Source organism: Microtus ochrogaster, chromosome X, assembly GCF_000317375.1.
Source record: "Microtus ochrogaster isolate Prairie Vole_2 chromosome X, MicOch1.0, whole genome shotgun sequence".
Lineage (NCBI taxonomy): Eukaryota > Metazoa > Chordata > Mammalia > Rodentia > Cricetidae > Microtus > Microtus ochrogaster.
Window position 1 is genome coordinate 23,046,094 of NC_022026.1, and position 19,260 is coordinate 23,065,353.

The following is a 19,260-nucleotide window of genomic DNA, read 5'->3' on the forward strand; positions in this document are numbered from 1 at the left end:
AGAGAGAGAGAGAGAGAGAGAGAGAGAGAGAGAGAGAGAGAGAGAGAGAGTCTTGCTTTGTTGCTCAGGCTGAGTTTGAACTCACAATTCTGCTGCTGCAGTTTTATTGAAGCCATGAATCCAAGTGTAAGTCGCTACTCCTGCCTAAAGCCAGTCTTATCCTACTTCCTGTAAATGTCCTTAATTGAGTTTCCTAGTGCTTCCTTCCATATTCACTCCTCTGACTGAGTTAAACGATCTTCTGTTAAATGCTCATTTTCAGTTTTCCTTTTGTCTTTGAGGTTTTTTTTTTTACTTTTATTGGGTTAAAACAGAATTTTGTTAACATAACAATGTTACCAAATTTGTATCAGAATATAATAATGAGTTTCATTAAGACATCATAATGCATATATATCACATACTTTGATCTTCATCTTTTGTTACTCTCTCAAATCCCCCTCCCACTGGTCCCTTATTTTATCTTCTAAAATAGTTATGGTGTTTTGTTTTGTTTTGAGACAGGGTTTCTCTGTGTAGCCCTGGATGACCTGGAACTCACTGTGCACATACATGTGTGTATAACAATCATAATAAAGAAAAAGAGGCTATCAACTTGAGAGTTGGGGGTACCATGGGAGGAGTCAGAAGTACTGGGGAGGGACTTGAGAAAAAATGATGTAATTCTATTTCAATTAGGAACATATTTAAGAAAAAATAAACATAAGGGAGGAAAAGCAGTAACTGACCTGATATGGTGGTGCATGTCTTTAATCCCAGTACTACAGAGGCAGAGGCATATAGATCTCTGTGAATTCAAGACTAACCATAGCATATCATGAGTATTCTCACTGCTCTTTTGAAAACCTCTGTCCTCTACCTATTTATCCCCCACCTTGTCAATTCCTTATTACCTTCAAAGTTTTGTTTTGCATGGTGTCATGTAGATGCAAGAATACAATATAGAACTTTTTTCACATAAACATTTTCAATTCCTCCATGTTGTTTTATGACTGATAGCTCATCATATAGCTCCTATCAATTCAGTACTGAATGTATAACATGTTGTTTTTCCATTCACCCATTAAAGGGCATCTTAATTGCTTCCATATTTCAAAATGTACTAGTTGGTTTTAAAAGATATTATAAGCATCTGTATACAGGACTTTGTGTAGTATTAAGTTTTTTGCTCCTTGAGAATCAATACTTAGGAGCAAGATTTCTGGGTTACATCATAGGTAGTGAGTGATGTTGTCTTGTTTTACTTCACATTTGCTTTTCCTTTTTCTATCTCTTTGTTTGTTTATTTATTTATTATTTATTTATTTATTTATTTGTGGTTTTTCGATACAGGGTTTCTCTGTGTAGTTCTGGCTGTCCTGGAACTCACTCTGTAGACCAGGCTGGCCTCGAACTCCGCCTTCCTCTGCCACCCGAGTGCTGGGATTAAATGCACGTGCCACTATGTCTGGCTACTTCACATTTTCTTGTTGACACATCTGAAGGAGCGTCTTTATTTTTAACGTGTCAAATTCTCAAATTTTAGTATTTTAATTTCATTATATCTATTTGTTTATTTTTAGCGGTGTACTTGTATTGAAGTCAGAGCATAACTTGGAGGAGTCAGTTTGCTCTTTCCACCCTGTGAGTCCTGGAAATTGAACTCAGGTTGTCAGACTTGGTTACAAGTGCCTTTACCCAAAGAGGCATCTTGCTATCCTGAGACAGTATCATCCCACATTCTTAACGTCTTTGAGATGTTGACGTAATATTTGATTTCCCTCATTTTTTGCCTTACTTTAGTGTACTAGTTCTTTTCTTTTTTAAAAATTATTTATTTAGTTAACATCCCAGCTGCAGTTTCCCCTCCCTCCTCTCCTCCCGGTCCCTCTGCTTACCCACCTCGGTTCCCACCCTTCAGTCCATTCCCATGGATATCAACAAAACATGGCATATCAAATTGCAGTAAGACTAAGAGTTCCCCATGTATTAAGGCTGGGCAAAGTGACCCAGTATGAGGAGCAGGGTCTCAAAAGCCAGTAAAAGACTCAGATACAGCCCCTGTTCCCACTGTTAGGAGTCCCACAAGAGGACCAAGCTGCATAACTGTAACATATATGCAGAGTGCCTAGGTCAGTCTCATGAGGGCTCCCTGGTTGTCATTTCAGTCTCTGTGAGCCCCTATGAGCCCAGGTTAGTTGATTCTGTGAGTTTTCTTGTGGTGTCTTTGACCCCTCTGGTCCTACAATCCTTTCTTTCCCTCTTCTGCAGGATTCTCAGATGATGATAGTATACATAAGTAGCTCCCAAAACTACTAAGGAACTCCTTCTGCCGATAAAAACATTTAGTCAAGTGACTGGATACAAGGTTAACGCAAAAAATTAGTAGCCCTCCTATATGCAAACGATAAATGTGCTGAGAAAGAAATCAGAAAATGAACACCCTTTAAAATAGTCTCAAATAATATGAAATATCTTACTGTAACTCTAACCAAGCAAGTGAAAGACTGGTATGACTTGATCTCCTTTTCTTTATAACCAAAAAATGTCCTTTTTAAGAAGGAAGTTGCAGATTTAGCCACTGTACTGAACAAGAATTCAAACAGCAGTACTAGTCTAGTAAATACATCAGCTCTCATTTATATAGGACATGCTTACATAGAAAGAGAATGCTTAGGCCATCTTTTTATTAACCTGTATTAATTATACATATTATGAAGTCTTCTTTTGACATTTACACATATGCATATGTCATACAATGATCATGTCTACTTTCTCCTTCCTGTTCGTTCCTGCCCCACAGCCCCTTATCAATCCCTATTATTTCCTCTTCTACTCTCATGTCATTTTTTTTCTATTTGTATATGTGAGAGAAAATGTATGATACTTATCTTTTCCATGTTTGGCTTATTTTATTTAATATGATGCCATTCAGTTTTATCTATTTTTCCACTAATGACATAATTTCATCTTCTTTATGGATGATTAATGCTTCATTATATATATATATATATATATATATATATATCTGCTGATGAACATCTAGGATGATCCATATTTTGGCTACTATAACTAGTGCAGCCATAAATAATAGAGGTGTTCAGATATTTCTTTGTGTGCTGGTTTCATTTCTTTCAGCTACCCAGGATTGGTATACCTGGATCATATAGTAGTTCTATTTTTAATGTTTAAAAGGACTTTTGTACTGTTTTAGAAAATGGCTGGGATAATTTGTATTCCTACCAACAATGAGTAGGTGTTCATTTTTTCTGTATATCCTTGGCAGTACTTGTTGTTTTTGAGTTTTCATTTTGTTTTTATAATAACCATTCTAGCTGGAGTGAGATGCAACTTCAGTGTAACTATAATTTGTATTTTTGTGATGACTTAATAATACTATATATTTTTTTATATTTATTGGCTATTTGTACTTACTCATTTGGAACATGTCTTTTCAGTTCATTTGCCAATTTAATTGATTCTATTATTTACTCTTTCAGTGTTATTTTAAAAAATTATATATATATATATATATTCTGGATATTCATCCCTTACTCACTGATTAGCTAATAAATTTTTTCCTGTTGTCTATCTTTTCCTAGATTATTTCCTTTGTTCTCCAGAAGCTTTTTAATTGGACATCATTTCATTTATGAATTCTTGCTTTTGTTTGTCCTATTAAAGAAAACATTGCCTGTGTCAATATTTTAAAGTGTTTGTCCTGTTTTCTTGAAATAGTTTCAAGTTTTACATTAAAGCCTTTTATCTTTTTTTTTTTTTGGTTTTTCTAGACAGGGTTTCTCTGTAGCTTTGGAGCCTGTCCTGGAACTCCCTTTGTAGACCAGGCTGGCCTCGAACTCACAGAGATCCGCCTGCCTCTGCCTCCCGAGTGCTGGGATTAAAGGCGTGTGCCATCACTGCCCGGCTGCCTTTTATCATTTTAACTTGATTTTTATCTCAGGTTGAGAGGCATTGCTTTAGTTTTAGTCTTTTATATGCTGATACCCAGTTCCTCACCACCACTTATTAAAAGGCTACTCTTCTCCAGTGCATGTTTTTGAGGCAGGGTCTCACGCCTAGCCCAGAGTGGCTCTGAATTTACTGTGTAGCTCAGTCTGGCCTTGAACTCACAACAATCCTCCTGCTTCCACCTTCCAAGTGCTGGGATTACAGGCGTGTGCCACCATGCCCAGTCATAGATCTTTGGAAGATGCTTATCCAAACCATCACAATATTTCTTCACTGTTCTAAGTAACACTGATAAAAAGCTTTGTGCAAACACCTCTGACTGGATTCTATCCTGGACCAAAGATTATATACAAAAAGGTTTGTTTGTTTGTTTGTTTGATTGTTTGAGACAGACTCTTACCAATTTAGTCTCTTTAGAGTCAAAAATAAAATTTAATTTTAGTCAAGGCACTTAACCATTTGAAAAAAGGGCTTTTACCATATAATCTTTTGGTACCTTCATGGAGAATCTGGGCTCTCTATTCTATTCCATTCATCTCTGAATCTGTTTTATGCCAGTATCATGTAGTTTTTATTACTATGACCCTGTAACATATTTTAAAGTCAGATATTGCTATCTTGCTCTTTTTAGTCAAGAATTGCTTTTAACTTTTCAAGTTCTTTTGTGGTTCCATGTGAATATTAGGTTTTTTTTTCCATATCTGTGTCACTGATATTTAGATGGGGATTTCATTAACTATCTAGATCAAATTAAGCTGTCTCATTAGGCAATACAATTGCCTTTACCTCGGTTTTGCCAGATAAAAACACAACTTGTCCCATGAGGACCTTAGGAATATTAACATGAAAGACTATAAAATAGCTGGGCATGGTGGCACAGGCCTTTAGTCCCAGCACTTGGGAAGCAGAAGTAGGCAGATTCGAGGCCAACGTGGTCTACATAGCAAGTTCCAGGACAATTAGGACTACAAAGACAGACCCTGTAATTTTTTTAAAGGAAATCTATAAAATACAGTTGTAGTTCCCTGTTTAGAGATAATCGTGTTTCCGGCACTTGTAGTTGTAGCTACTTTGATAGGGTGACAAACAGAACATTGACGTAATATGAAGGAGATAAAAAAAAATCAAATAGTCTTCATGTCAGTATTTAATCCCTTGGGAAGAATTGTATTTATACCAACATCCTTTCCAGCCTCTTTCTCCTAGTTCACTAGAACTAGACTATCTATTGGGGATACTCCCTTAGTGCCCCTCATATCTTGCACACTTACCAAGATTTGTAATCCAGCCTATACCCACTCATTATTTATTTCATCTCATCATTCTTTGTATTTTTATCTTTAAAATACATATATATTTAAAAACATAGTATTTTCAATTAAGAATTTCTGCATGACATTTTATTCCTATATTGATCCATATATACATTATTATATCTGTTAAATAGCAACAGGTTTTGTAGGAATATTTAACAAACTTCCTTAGTTATGCAACAATAAGCTTGCTGAGTACTTTGTTGAAAGTACTATGCTTCTGTTTGCAAAACCTTATGAGACTTAAAGTATAATAAAGTGAAAACTCAATTTATTTTTTTCATAATTCTTTTCACATACATTGGTAGAAATGTCAGATTAGCAGATTACAGAAAAATGGGGGAAACTCAGATATTGCTTTGTGGGAGCCTAGCCTGTTTGGAGGCTCACCTTCCTAGACCTGGATGGAGTGGGGAGGACTTTGGACTTCCCACAGGGCAGGGAACCCTGACTGCTCTTTGGACTGGAGGGGGGGGAGAGGAGGGAGGAGGGGAGGGAAATGGGAGGCAGGGAGGAGGCGGAAATTTTTAATAAAAAAAAAGAAAGAAATGAAAGGGCTAAAAATAAGAAAGGAAGAAGTCATTTTCTTTACTATAGGTGATGCTCAGCTCCTTCTAAAGAGTCCACTAGAAACTCTATACCTGACTTAATATCCCTATGACTAGTGGGTCAATCCTTTGAAATGTAGAAACAAACCACTAGAGTCTACCATTCTTTGTATTTTTATGTTTACATTCTATGAGCTTATCATTAACAGGCTTTGGTTTCATTGATAGGTTTTGGTTTTACAGTACTATGGGTGGGAGCATTTTCTAGTCAGACTGTACCTATTCTTTTAAATCATTTAAATAAAAGATATACAACTTTTTATATAAAGTTTTAACCTCACATTTTAGTCAGGTGCACTACCACTAAACTATATTCCCAGCCCTATTCCGCACTGTTTTTAACAACCATTGTTTAAATTGCCTGTTCTTCATCTCTGTTACTCAGAGGAAGAACTTTGGCCATTGTTAGTAAGAATTGTAAAATGTGATTTTTTTTTTAGTCGGAGGAAATGTGACTCAGCAGGTCACACCAACATGATATATTCTGTTCTAGTTGTCTTATACCATGGTGAGCATTTTTATACAACACCAGGCAATCAAAACTCACTTTAGAGTTACTGTCTATTCCCATTAAGATCTCCCGTGACTATCAGCATCAATTCAGTCTGCTAGCTGTTCTCAGGGCCATCTTCAACTGTTGTCTCTCCTTGGAAAACAGAACAGTAGTTGGCCTTCTGTACCTTGGAGGGTATAAAAAGGTTGCATCAACACCCAGCCTCTCTCTCTGCATTAATGCAGAGCCCTGATGTTCACTCATTTCATCACACCAGGTGGCCAATTCAAGGGAGCATACAGGGATATCTACTTGATAGCTCCAATCACCTTCTAAATCGAGCAGGTGCTTCTGATAAATAGCAGCAGATCCTATTCTAATGTACCTCTAGGACTCCCATAGTGGTTTTCCATAGGGCTGTGCCTCATAAATACATCCTTTGAAAGACCAATTTTCCATTACCCTTCTGTCTGATTATATGGCCAGGCCTTTAGTCCCTGCCCGTGAGTCAGTACCCAAACACAGGGTGTTTTCCAGTGTTCCATTCTTCTGTTACTGCTGATGAAACAGTATATAGTCTGTTCAACTGGTTTGCTTTTACTATTTATTTATTTATTTATTTAATAGAGTGCTTTCCTTCCAAATCTTGGAACTGCCACCCATGTATTAAAAGACTCTTTTCTGTTTGGTCAGTTGAGAGCTGCTTATTGGACTGTGTGTGTGTTTGCGTGTGTGCGTGTAAAAATGCTTCCATCTGAGCACTATCCACTCTTTTAGGATATTTTTCCAACATCACCTGAGACATTGTGGGTATTTCAGCTTTGGAGAAGATTTTGTGTATTTTATTTATAGGACAGTTTCCATTAATTTCCAGTAGCAAGCTTATATATGCCTTCATGTGTCCCGTTTAGCCCATCCAACTAACAATAGTAGATTTACATGTCTTTTGTTTTATAATAGTACATAAAAGAAATATTTCTCAGTAAGATTTCAGTATTCAAACTTACCCTGCAATCAAGTAAAAGAGACATAACCATGTCATGAAAAGCCTATCAAAATATATTAGGCCTCCTCCAAACTTTCCCCTTCACCCCATGACCCTTTACATTTCTAAGATTAGTTTCCATTAGCATAGTATCAACAGGTTTTGATTCCATTGATGCATCTTTATTTTATAGCACTAGGAATAGAGGCATTTCCCAGTCAGACACTATCCACTTGCATGAAGCATTTAGATAAAGGATACACAGTTTGTTTATACAAAGTCTGCTTAAACATTCCAATTTCCACCCACATTTCTGCCTTAATCTATGAACCTTTATACTGTTGTGCCTTCCCAATTGTTAGGACTTCAACAACAGGTTTGAGTGCCACTGTGCATGAGGCTCCTATGCTAAAAAGTTCTACAAACTTTTCTTCTCCATATCTAATTTTGCCTACTTACATGCAAGCCTTGCGTCCCAAGTAAAGTTTATCATTAAAGGAATACAGCTTCTTTTTCAATCTCTAACATCTGCAAAAATGTTATCCCACATGATTTAAGATAAGAAATTTTTGCACTTTATAATTTTCTACCTTATGGCTTTTTAAACTTCCCCAAAGTGGGATAAATAGAAGAGACTTGTTTAGAGCCCTTTAGTGTTGTGCAACCAGTAGAGACTCTCTTTGGTCTTACCAGCCTTTGGTAATGCAACATTCAAAGCCAGGGACACTGTCACAAATTTGACACTTTCAGAATCTTTTGGGAGACTTTCAGAAAACTAATTATACCAATCTACAAAATGAAACCTCATATTATATTACCTGCTTTCAATACTTTATTGGTTTTTGCATGACCCCCCTTTTTTACTACTCTTTTGTTTTTCAGAAGTGTTTTCTCAGACAAAAAGATCATGGTTTCAAAAGAGAGTAATGAGGCAGTGCATGGAAGGGATTGGAGGAAGGAAAGGAAGGGGGAAATGATGAAATTATATCTTAATTTACAAAAATATGATAAAAAGAGAAAAACTCAAAATATGTCCCATAAAAGTGTTTTATCTATTCTTCTTTTTTCTCTTGGTGATTAAGCTACTTTAAGCTAGTTGCCAACACAGACTTAATAAAATCTGAGCTCAGGCTAATATTAAATTATAATCCAACTTCTTTATTTTCCATCTAGCTATTACAGATACTGATGCAATGGATTGAATATGTCACCTTACTTACTAATTCTCATTTCCTTGTGGATCCAATGAAACAACTGTCTGGGAATTGGAACCATTCTAAATTCCAATGTAAACTTTTACCAAGCACAAATCAGCTGCTACTCCATGCCTTGAGTGGCCATGTGACTACTCAGGTCTCAAGGTCCTTGACCTTTGCCCTTCCATTTTTTCTCTATTCATTCTCTATTCAAACCATATTCCTATGAGCCAAGACAGTCTAACAAATACTTGTCCTGATTCCAGTGCCAACAAATGACACCATGAAGTCTACTCTTCACAAGTTAAAGGGCTCAGCCCTATAAAACTTCCCCTACTTCACATGCCAATGCAAATCCATGCCTCAGATATTTCTGACTGGCCCAGACAGGAAATCCAAGGTCCCCTTTTCCAAATTCATTAATTGCTAGTCTGACTTGCAGTACTCAGCGAAACACTTGACTTATTTTACAGTTTATTATTAATTGTTAGTTCAGGAAAAGCTGGATGAAACATATACATGACACAAAGTGCTAGGCAGTATAGGGTGTTCTTGCCCTCTCCAGGCTAACCATCATCCCAGTACCTCAAAGTGTTCACCACTCTACAAGATTTATAGAGAGAGATATATAGATATATATTATATATAATTTCATTTTACATTCCAACCCCAATTCTCCCTCCCACCCCTCCTTCTACCCCCTTATCTCCCCACCATGTCTAGAAGTTCTTTAGGCCCACTTTTAATTGAGTTGTCTTCTTCATGTTGAGTCTTATGAATTCTTTATATACTTTAGATGTCAGTTATTTATCTGATGTGTCTTTTTCAGGTATTTTCTACCAATCTATGGCTTGTCTTTATTGTCTTGATACTGAATTGTGAAAAATAGGAGTTTTTGATTTTAAAGTGGCCTAGTTTATCAAGCATTGCTCCAATATACCATGCATTGTTGTTGGTTTTTACTCTTCACTCTTTGCTCTTTGGCTCTTTTGGGGGGCTCCACTCAGCTCCCATATAAATCACACATAGAGTCTTATTCTTACTTATGAATGCATGGCCTTAGTGTGGCTTATTTCTAGCTAGATTTTCTTAAATTATCCTGTCTACCTTTTGCCTCTGTATTTCTGAATACCTTTCTTTCTTTGTACTGTGTCCGTGGCTTGCTGTGGAACTGGGTGGCTGTCTCCTGGAGTCCTCCTCCTTCTCTAGCTCCGAAAGCTTTTTCAGCCCAGATTTCTTCTCACACTTATTCTCTCTGCCTACCAGTTCTGTCTATCCTTTTCTGCCAAGCTATTGGCCGTTCAACTCTTTATTTAAACCAATCAAGTATTTTAAACAGATAAAGTAACACAGCTTCACAGTTAAACAAATGCAAAATAAAAGACTGCAACACATCTTTGCATCATTAAACAAATGTTCCACAGCATAAACAATTGTAACACATCTTAATGTTCTAGAACATTTCACCCTTTGTCTACATAAAAATGAAAGGTTTTAACTTTAACATAGTAAAACTGTATTACAACAAAAGCAGTTGTCAAGTAAGAATTATATTTACAATATTCAGTCTATATGTATTTAGCGAATTCAGAGAAAATACTCCATTATCGATCTTAGTGATTCCAAAGTTTTATACATAATTTACTTTCTGTCAGAGCTAAGGAAAGCTATGCCTCTAATTATTTAGTCTTTAGCTCCATCAAAGACCCAGAAGGATATAATATTACCCGAGTAAACAGGAAGTACATTGCAAGCAACTTCCAAAACTCTAGAAATGACAGAGACATCTGACTGCCTGGACAGTCACCCAAGGTTCCTCTGCAATACCGGGACATCCATCTTCATCATACAGGCCTAGAGCATCTGGCAGACTTTTCAGTGAAGCAGGAAATAGGAAGGACTGTCCTGCCTTGTACTGACAGTTTGTCAGCCTCTTTCCTCTGTGCTCTGCAGAATTTCTGGCAGACTCTTTGTGAAGCAGGAACCCTGAAGGACCATCCCACCTTTGTTTTGGCAAAGTTCAGCAGTTACTTTCCTGAGGGTCCTGCATTTCCAATTTATACATCATACTGTAAAGCAATCAAGGCAAAAGAAGTTTCTTTCCCAAATTGATTACCTTGCCACAATGGAAGCAAACTACTATGGAGTTTCTTCAATGCCCATCATCCTTTTATAAAATAAATTGGTGCTTTCAGGGGCAGATGTGTCTCATTTTATTAAAATCTCTATGTTAACAAAACATTTTAAATGCCATATTTTATATGTATTTGAAATGTTTGAAGACCATTTATATATGGAAAATATATCTCTGTATGATCTTGAAAACATGTCTAATGTGACTACAAGTCTGATCACCATAGATTAACTATTAACCTCATTTCTACATTGCATTTTAAAAATGAGCTGCATTAGCACAATACCCCAAACAAGAGTAGAAACATATATACAGTATAACAAAATAACGTTAAATTTGTATTAATAAATTATACTCTTCTAAATGATCAAAAACATCCATAACTCACCAAATAACCAACAACCTCCCATACACCCTTCTTGGGAAGGGTAGGTATCACGTTCTCCAAACTGATTCCTGCTGTCTGCGGGAAAAGGCATCTTTAAGGGTTCCTGAGGAAAATTTGAGATAATGGCCAAGTGCTGAGAAGACCAGCTATTACCTTTGTTGATATATATCACTTGTCAAGATTCAGGAGGTCTCCCTTTATCAAGCCTGATCCATATCATTCCTGAAGGGATCCACAGCCTCCCATCTCCTGTGGGAACAAAAACAGGAACACTTCTCCACAGCATTTTTAACTTCCATTTGACAAGTGCATTTTGACTTCTTTTTTTTAAGTTAAGATAGCCCTAATGTAGCTAAGCTGGTTCATTTTTGCAGTCCTCTTCACAAGCCCATATTTGCCAGTACTTGTTTCCTCATCGGCATTCAAAAAATTCAGAACCAGCACAAATACTATATAGCATCCAGACTCCCTGTGTGTTTCCCATCTTACCTGGCTTTTTTCTTTTATATTGCTTTTTAAAGGCCTTATTATTTTTAAAACTGTTTATGTCTTTCTCTGTCTATACCCATATTCTTTCTTTTTTGTTTTTTCCTTTATTATTATTATTAAAAATTTCCACCCCGTCCCCTCCTCCCATTTCTCTCACCCATCCCCCACTTCCCCTCCCCCTCCCTCTCCAGTCCAAAGAGCAGTCAGGGTTCCCTGCCCTGTGGGAAGTCCAAGGTCCTCCCCCCTCCATCCAGGTCTAGGAAGGTGTGCATCCAAACAGAATAGGCTCCCACAAAGCCAGTACATGCAGTAGGATCAAAATCCAGTGCCATTGTCCTTGGCTTCTCATCAGTCCTCATTGTTCGCCATGTTCAGAGAATCCGGTTTTATCCCATGCTTCATCAGTCCCAGTCCAGCTGGCCTTGGTGAGCTCCCATTAGATCAGCCCCACTGTCTCAGTGGGTGGGCATACCCCTCGTGGTCCTGACTCCCTTGCTCATGTTCTCCCTCCTTCTGCTCCTCATTTGGACCTTGGGAGCTCAGTCCAGTGCTCCAATGTGGATCTCTTTATCTCCATCCATCGCCAGATGAAGGTTCTATGGTGATATGCAAGATATTCATCAGTGTGGCTATAGGATAGGGCCATTTCAGGCTCCCTCTCCTCAGCTGCCCAAGGAACTAGCTAGGGACATCTCCTTGGACACCTGGGAACCCCTCTAGAGTCAAGTCTCTTGCCAACCGTAAAATGGCTCCCTTAATTAAGATATCAACTTCCCTGCTTCCACATCCACCCCTCCTCCATCCCAACCATCCCATTCCCCCAAGCTCTCCCCATCCCCCCTTCTCACTTTTCTCTCCCCATCTCTTCTTACCCCCACCCCACCCCCAAGTTCCCAATTTTTGCCTGGCAATCTTGTCTACTTCCAATATCCAGGAGGATAACTATATGTTTTTCTTTGGGTTCACCTTCTTATTTAGCTTCTCTAGGATCATGAATTATAGGCTCAATGTCCTTTCTTTCTTAAGCCTGTGCACATTATAAAACACACTGGAACCTGTTTAGAGGGTTTTTTCCCCACCTGGACCTCTTTTACTGCATGTTTCTAGATCGTTTGCACAAACCTAAAACTGCTAAGCTACACCTGGATCCTCTGCTAGGCTTTCGGCTGAATGCCTGCTTCTAGGTTTGTGAGAGCCAAGCCTAACGCTCATGGCCTGGTTGGAGGTTCTTCTGACCAGGAACTGCAATCAACCCTCCTATAGCTTTAGAGTGCTGATGCTTATGCTGTGGCAGGCGCTTTTACTTCGTTTTTAGTTCCTACCCAATGTACTAGCTGCTCAGGAACTCACAAACAGGCAGAAACTCTTTTTTATGCTTTTTTAAAGAAAACAAACTATCTTTTTTTATTATACATACCAATCAAAGTTCCCACTCCCTCCTCTCCTCCCATTCCCTCCACTTACCCCCGCATCCCACCCCCATCCACTCCTCAGAGAGGGTAAGGCACATTGCTTTGGGGAAGGTCCAAGGCCCTCCCTACTATATCTAGGCTGAACAAGGTATCTATCCAAAGAGAATGGGTTCCCAAAAAGCCAGTACAAGCAGTAGGGATAATCCTGGTGCCACTGCCAGTGTCTCCCGCAGTCTGCCCCAGCCATGCAACTGTCAACCACATTCAGAGGGACTAGTTTGGTTTTATGCTGGTTCCTTCCCTGTCCAGCTGGAGTTGGTGAGCTCCCATTAGCTCAGGTAAACTGTTTCAGTGGATGACCCCATTATGATCTTGACTTTCCAAATAGATCTATATATGTTTTCCTTAGGGTTCACCTTATTACTTAACTTCTCTAGGATCATGAACTATAAGCTCAAGAAGCTGTATCCTTTTTTTAAACCAGCTTTCTCAGGCCCTACATGGAAATTTGAGAGCCTCATATGCCAAAATGCATATACTATTCTATCTAAAAAGGAATGAGTGTATTCAAGGTCATATATGTTTTCTTTGATGTTATTGTACATGAGTTTTATACTTTTGTTACTTACATTTAGGTCCATGGTCTGTTTTTAGTGAGTTATTATAAAAAGAAAGGTCTATGTATGCATTATATATTTTGCACATGAATGTCTCATTGTTTCATTACTGTCTCAAAGAATACCTTTGCTTCTTTGTCAAAGATCAGGTGACTAAATTTGTGAAGGCCTGCTTCAAGTCTCCTCACTTCCTTGATGAGAGATACTATAAGGAAAAGTATCTAGAACGTAGTTAGGAATTGTGCTGGTTTTGTCGAGTGGTGGTTGTAGGTTCTCCTTTAGGATCCATGGCTTCACTAGCCCTGGGTATTTGGCTAGGTTTCCAGTGCCAGAAATGATTTTCCTCTTGTTAAGTGGGAAGTCCATTTAGAGAACTTTTGATTACCTCCAGAGTATGGATCACACTACTGCCATGTTGGTCGTTTGTTGTGGTTTCATTGTTGTAATAGCTGGATAGGTTTGCTGGTTGTTTCCCTCCTTAGGAACGTTCATGGTACCTTCTGGGAGTCCTCAGGGAGGAGGCATTCAGGTCACTTCCAGCTCAGGATCCTCTAGGTCCCTTGTCTGAAGTACATGGTGTCTTCAGCAATAGGTATTTATTTACATTCCAACCGCAGTTTTTCCTCCCACCACACCTCTTGCCCCCCTCACCTCCTCCCAGCCACCCCCCATTCATTCCTTCCAATGGGTAAGGGCTCCCATGGGGAGTCAACAAAGTCTGGCACATTAATTTGGGCAGGACCAAGCCCCTTCCCCCGCATTAAGGCTGAGCATGGCATCCCACCATAGGGAATGGGCTCTCGCTCCACGGATAGATCCTGGGCCTACTGACAAGGTCCCTCAGATAGTCCAAGCTTCATCACTGTTACAGAAAAAAATGCTGTCTTGAAGAGCCAAAAAAATCTTTCATTACTCTCCCACTCCATCCCTTTGAGATACTTCTTAGTCATTTTTTCTTTTTTTGAGAACTCTTTCTATTCAGGTCCCAGGCTCATTTTTTTTTTATTATTGAAAACCCATACAATATATTCCGATCGCAGTTTCCCTTCTCCTCTCCTCCCGTATCCTCTTCCACCTTCCTACTCACCCAATTCCACGCCCTTTTCTCCTTCTCTTTTGAAAACCCACAGGCAAACAAACAAACGAAAAAAACCCCAAACAAACCAGAATATATATGAAAAATTAAAAAAGCACAAAAAGTACACATTATAAAACATATAGAAACACAAAAAATCAGAAACCATAGTATACAAGAAAAGATCAGTAAGATTTTTTTAAAGTACCCAAACAATGCAATATGAGACAAAAAAAAAAACTACAACACCATTGGCTTCATTTTGTGTTGGCATCTACTGCTGGGCATGGGGCCTTACCCTAAGTGTGGTTTATGTACGCCATGAGATTTCATTGGAGAAAACTAATTTTGCCTTTGCAAGCAGTTGACAATTGGAGATTGTTTTTTGGTTAGAAATGGGAAGATTGCTTTTTGGTTAGAAATGGGAACTGATGTTCAGTTCTTCCTCTCAACTCTGGAGACCTGCCTGGCTTGAACCTGTGCACATTGCCCCAGTTTCTGTGAGTTCATCAGTCTTGTTGTGTCTGGAAAACAAGGTTTCCTTGGAGTCATTCATCCCCTCTGGCTCTTATTATCTTTCCATCTCCTCTTTCCGCATAGCTCCCTGAGTTCTGAGGGGAGGGTTTTGATGAAGATATCCCATTTAGGACTGTCTGTTCCCAAGTGACTCACTCTTTGTCCAGTTTGACTGTATTTGTTCCAATCTACAGAAGGAAGATGCTTCTCTAATGATGGTTTAGGAAAATACAGATCTATGGATGTAACAGAATATATTTGGGAGTCATTTTATTGCTATATTACTTTAATAGAAGAGTAGTATTTGGTTTTTTCATAGGCCTGTGACCTATCTAGTTTCAGACACCCAAGAAGTGTCAGGCATGGGCTCTGTCTCGTAGAATGAACCTTGAATCCAATCAGATAGTGCTTGGTTACTCCCACAATGTTTGTGCCACTATTGTACCATTGTAGCATGCAAGTATGTCACCACTGTAGATTGCAGGGTTTATAGCTGGGTTAATGAAGGCTCTAGAGGCAGCAATTCAACCTCTCTGTGTTCAGCATGTGTGTCCTGGTTCAAACCTTGAGTGTGGAGGTAGATCTGGCAGGGTGGAGAGGTTTGACATGGTGTGGGAGGTACCAATGGATCAGAGTGGGCAGGGTAGGTCCTGGGGGTATCCTATAGATTAGTTACTATTCAGGTAGCAGTGGCCTGACTAAGCTGAGGCATTGGACTTAGGACTTGGGATAGATCTAATGGGTTTTGGATGGTTAGTAAGGAAGAGGACTAGGAAGACTCACTAGGTTAGACTTTGGAGAAGGATGTATGAGGTTTTACTGGGTAGAAAGGTTGAATGCAGCATGGGAGAGACTTGTTGGTTGGGGTAAGCAGGACAGGTCCTCTATCTGGAATTATTTTTTATTTCAAATTCCATTTGATCTTTGTTGATATAGGAAAGCACTTGATGTCTATATATTTACCTTGTAGTCTGAAACCCTGTGGTGACTATTTTTGAATTCCAATGTTTCAGGTGAGAGTGGGTAGAGTTTGGGGGAGCTGGTGGAGTCAGTTGTTTTTATTCTCTAGAGAGCCAAGTCACCTGAGAACAAATACAGTTCCTTCACACCTCTCTAAATACCTCTCTCCCCATTTTATTGTCTTATGTAATAGACAGGTGTCTTGGCCCACTAAAAATATGACAGATAAAAAGTCTTTTGTTTACTTCCAGTGGTAGGGATCAAACATGGGACCATGTGCATGTTAGACAAGTGCTGTCTCACTGGCTTACATCCTCAACTTTCCATTTAGAGGGTTACGATAAAATACTGTACAATTCTAAATGCCAGAAAGTTTACATTGGCAAGGCATAGATTCAATGTCTTTTGACCATTTTCTTAGAAATAGTCATGTTCTTATTTATTTTTTGTTTTTCTAAAGAAGTCTTTCTTTTCTTCTCCTTTAAAAGTTTTTATAGAGTACAGAATTCAAACTTGGTCATTTTTTTTCTCTTAATATTTTAAATGTTTGACTCTACTATCTTTTTTGTGAGGTTTTTGGTGTGGTTTGGACATAGGTTGAGGTCCTGTCCTTTGTGATTGAAGTCTTGGCTCACAGGAAGGCAGTATTGAGAGATTTTGTGATATGGAAGCAGGGCCTAGTCGGAAGTCCTTTGATCACTGGGAGTGGATCCTCAGAGGGGATTGCAGGAATCCCAGTTTCTCCCCTCCTCCTGTATGATTTCCTGCTTGGCTATGTAAGCGCTTCTACATGCATGTGCTCCTGACTGGGGTGGTGTGATCTGCCACTCCTGCCACACATGTCACACACACACACACAGAGAGAGAGAGAGAGAGAGAGAGAGAGAGAGAGAGAGGAGAGAGTCCTAATCTGATCATTTTATCATCTCTCCCATGTCTGTCTAATGCTGCCTCTGTGTCTTCAAATTACTTTTTGCCTTTTAGTATAATTTTCTATTTCCTCAAGAGACAGACATGATGTGTCAAGAACTGCTGCAAATATGCTATTTAGTTGTGTGGTGTTGAGTTATTGGGGAGAGAAATAGTTCTACTATTTTCTCTACTCCCCCCCCCCATTTATATGGACACGGTGGCTTAAGTAAACTGGTTTTAGCTAGTTCCATTGAATCAAGCTCTGGAAATACACCCAAAGGTTAAACTCTGGTAAAGTAGCTTGCTTAGAGGACAGGTATTATTTTGAAAGAACACAACAAGGTGGCTCAGCTGGTAAAGGCTCTTGCTAAGCAAGCCTGGCAACCTGTTTGCTCTCTGGATAAAGATGGAAGTCTAAAACTGACTCCACAAGGTTGTCCTCCGCCCTTCAGACATGCACTGTGGCATTTATATCCACACACAGTAACAAGAAATAATTTCTAAAAGAGCATAGGGGCTGGGGCAATGGCTCATCCATTAAGAGCTATGGTGTACTTGTAGAGGACCTGAATTTGGTTTAACGCCCCCATGGTGGATTACCATCCACAACTCCAATTTCAGGGGGATCTGACACTCTCATCTGACCACCATGGACTCCAAGCAAAATATATTTTGCATGTGCATATATGCAAGCAAAGTACTCATATACACAAAATAAAAACAAATATTTTTTAAAGAACATGGTCTTCTGGAACATTTCAAAATGATTCGCTTTCCCCACGCTTGCCAGAAACATGACAGGATTTTTTGCCAGTGCCTACTGTGAGTACCTGGCTAAGCTATAGAGCTGAATTTTGTAAAAGTGTTGAGGCCTCTTTATGACTGGATCACCTTGTAGTTTTTAGCTCTAAGACTTGTCCAGGATAAGCATCCAGTGATTTGCCAACCATAATCCAGCTTTTCTAACCAAGGCTTTAGTTCCCCCCCATCATTTCCAGGCCCAAGACTCTGCTCTGTGTCTCACTGTATTCACTGGTCCACCTCGGCAGTAACTTGTCCTTGTTCCTCACTACTGTTATGGAGTCAAGAAGAGTCGTTGATTTTTCAGTCTGTTCTGCTTTTTACTTGTTAGGTCAGAATATCCACTTCCAGTCTCCTAAAAATAGAATGGGAAGCCATAATCCTTTGCTAAAATTTCTTAACCCCTTAAACCAATTTGACAGAAGATTAAAAGATCAGAGTAAAAAACTTGACTTTGTCACTAACTGTGTCACCTCCTGTAAACCATTCCCTGCTATAAGGTGTGTTTCCTCAACTGTAGAATGAGGAGTTTGTATTAGATAAACAGGTTTTTTAGATGGCTTTCCTCAGAATGATGGAAATTATATGATATTTCCTTAAAGATGAGGTTCCAGTCCACCATCTACTCTTACTTCCCTCGGAGCACCTCCACTTCTTTTCAGTGCTGGAGACAGAATCTAAAGCATCTCATTTGAGACAAGTATTCTATCCCTGAACATTACTTTTTCTTAGACATTAGGCCTCTATACAATTTTACTTAAGACAGAGATTCAAATCCCTGTCCTGAAACAAACAAAACAAAACACACAGAGAGAGAGACAGAAAAAACAGACAGCCTGGAGAGGAGGTTCAGCAATTAAGAGCACTTGTTCCTGCAGAGGACCCAGGTTCAGTTCCCAGCTCACAACCACCAGTAACTGTAGTTTCAGAGGATCTGATGTGCTCTTCTGGCCTCTGTAGGCACTGCACACATGTGGTACACAGACATGCATGCAGGCGAACACGCATACACATAAAATACATAAACCTTTAGAAAGGAAGCAGAGCTTATAAATCCCAGAGGTCACTACCTGCTCCCAAATATGAAAGCTTGTCAGTTATTGAAATCATTCGCTGAGAATAGTAGAAATAGAGAGAAAAGTGTGAGCACACTGGTCTGAGTGACCGTGTCAGACAGCGGAGGGTATGTGCTGGAGTCATAGATTATCATTGAACTAGAAACTGTACATTTTGTCATTTTTAGCCCAATTCTCAGACACAGTGTTTCTTTCAGTTATTTTCTACAGTAAAGGTTTAGTACATAAAAACTCCCTTTTCTTCACTTTTTAGAAAGAAAGAAATGGACAAACTTCTGACTTACTTGAACACAGGTAATTATGTCCTTACTATTTTCTTTTTTTTTTTTTTTTTTTT

General features: G+C 38.9%; 1 protein-coding gene across 1 annotated transcript in view; it reads left to right on the top strand.

The window, feature by feature from the left end:
* The window catches only part of Tex11 (testis expressed 11), a 278,018-nt gene that overhangs the window by 188,039 nt on the left and 70,719 nt on the right, over positions 1-19,260 (top strand). Inside the window, exon 22 of the mRNA XM_005358598.2 lies at positions 19,177-19,217. Coding sequence (XP_005358655.1) covers positions 19,177-19,217 — 41 coding nt within the window. The remainder of the gene's footprint in view (positions 1-19,176; positions 19,218-19,260) is intronic.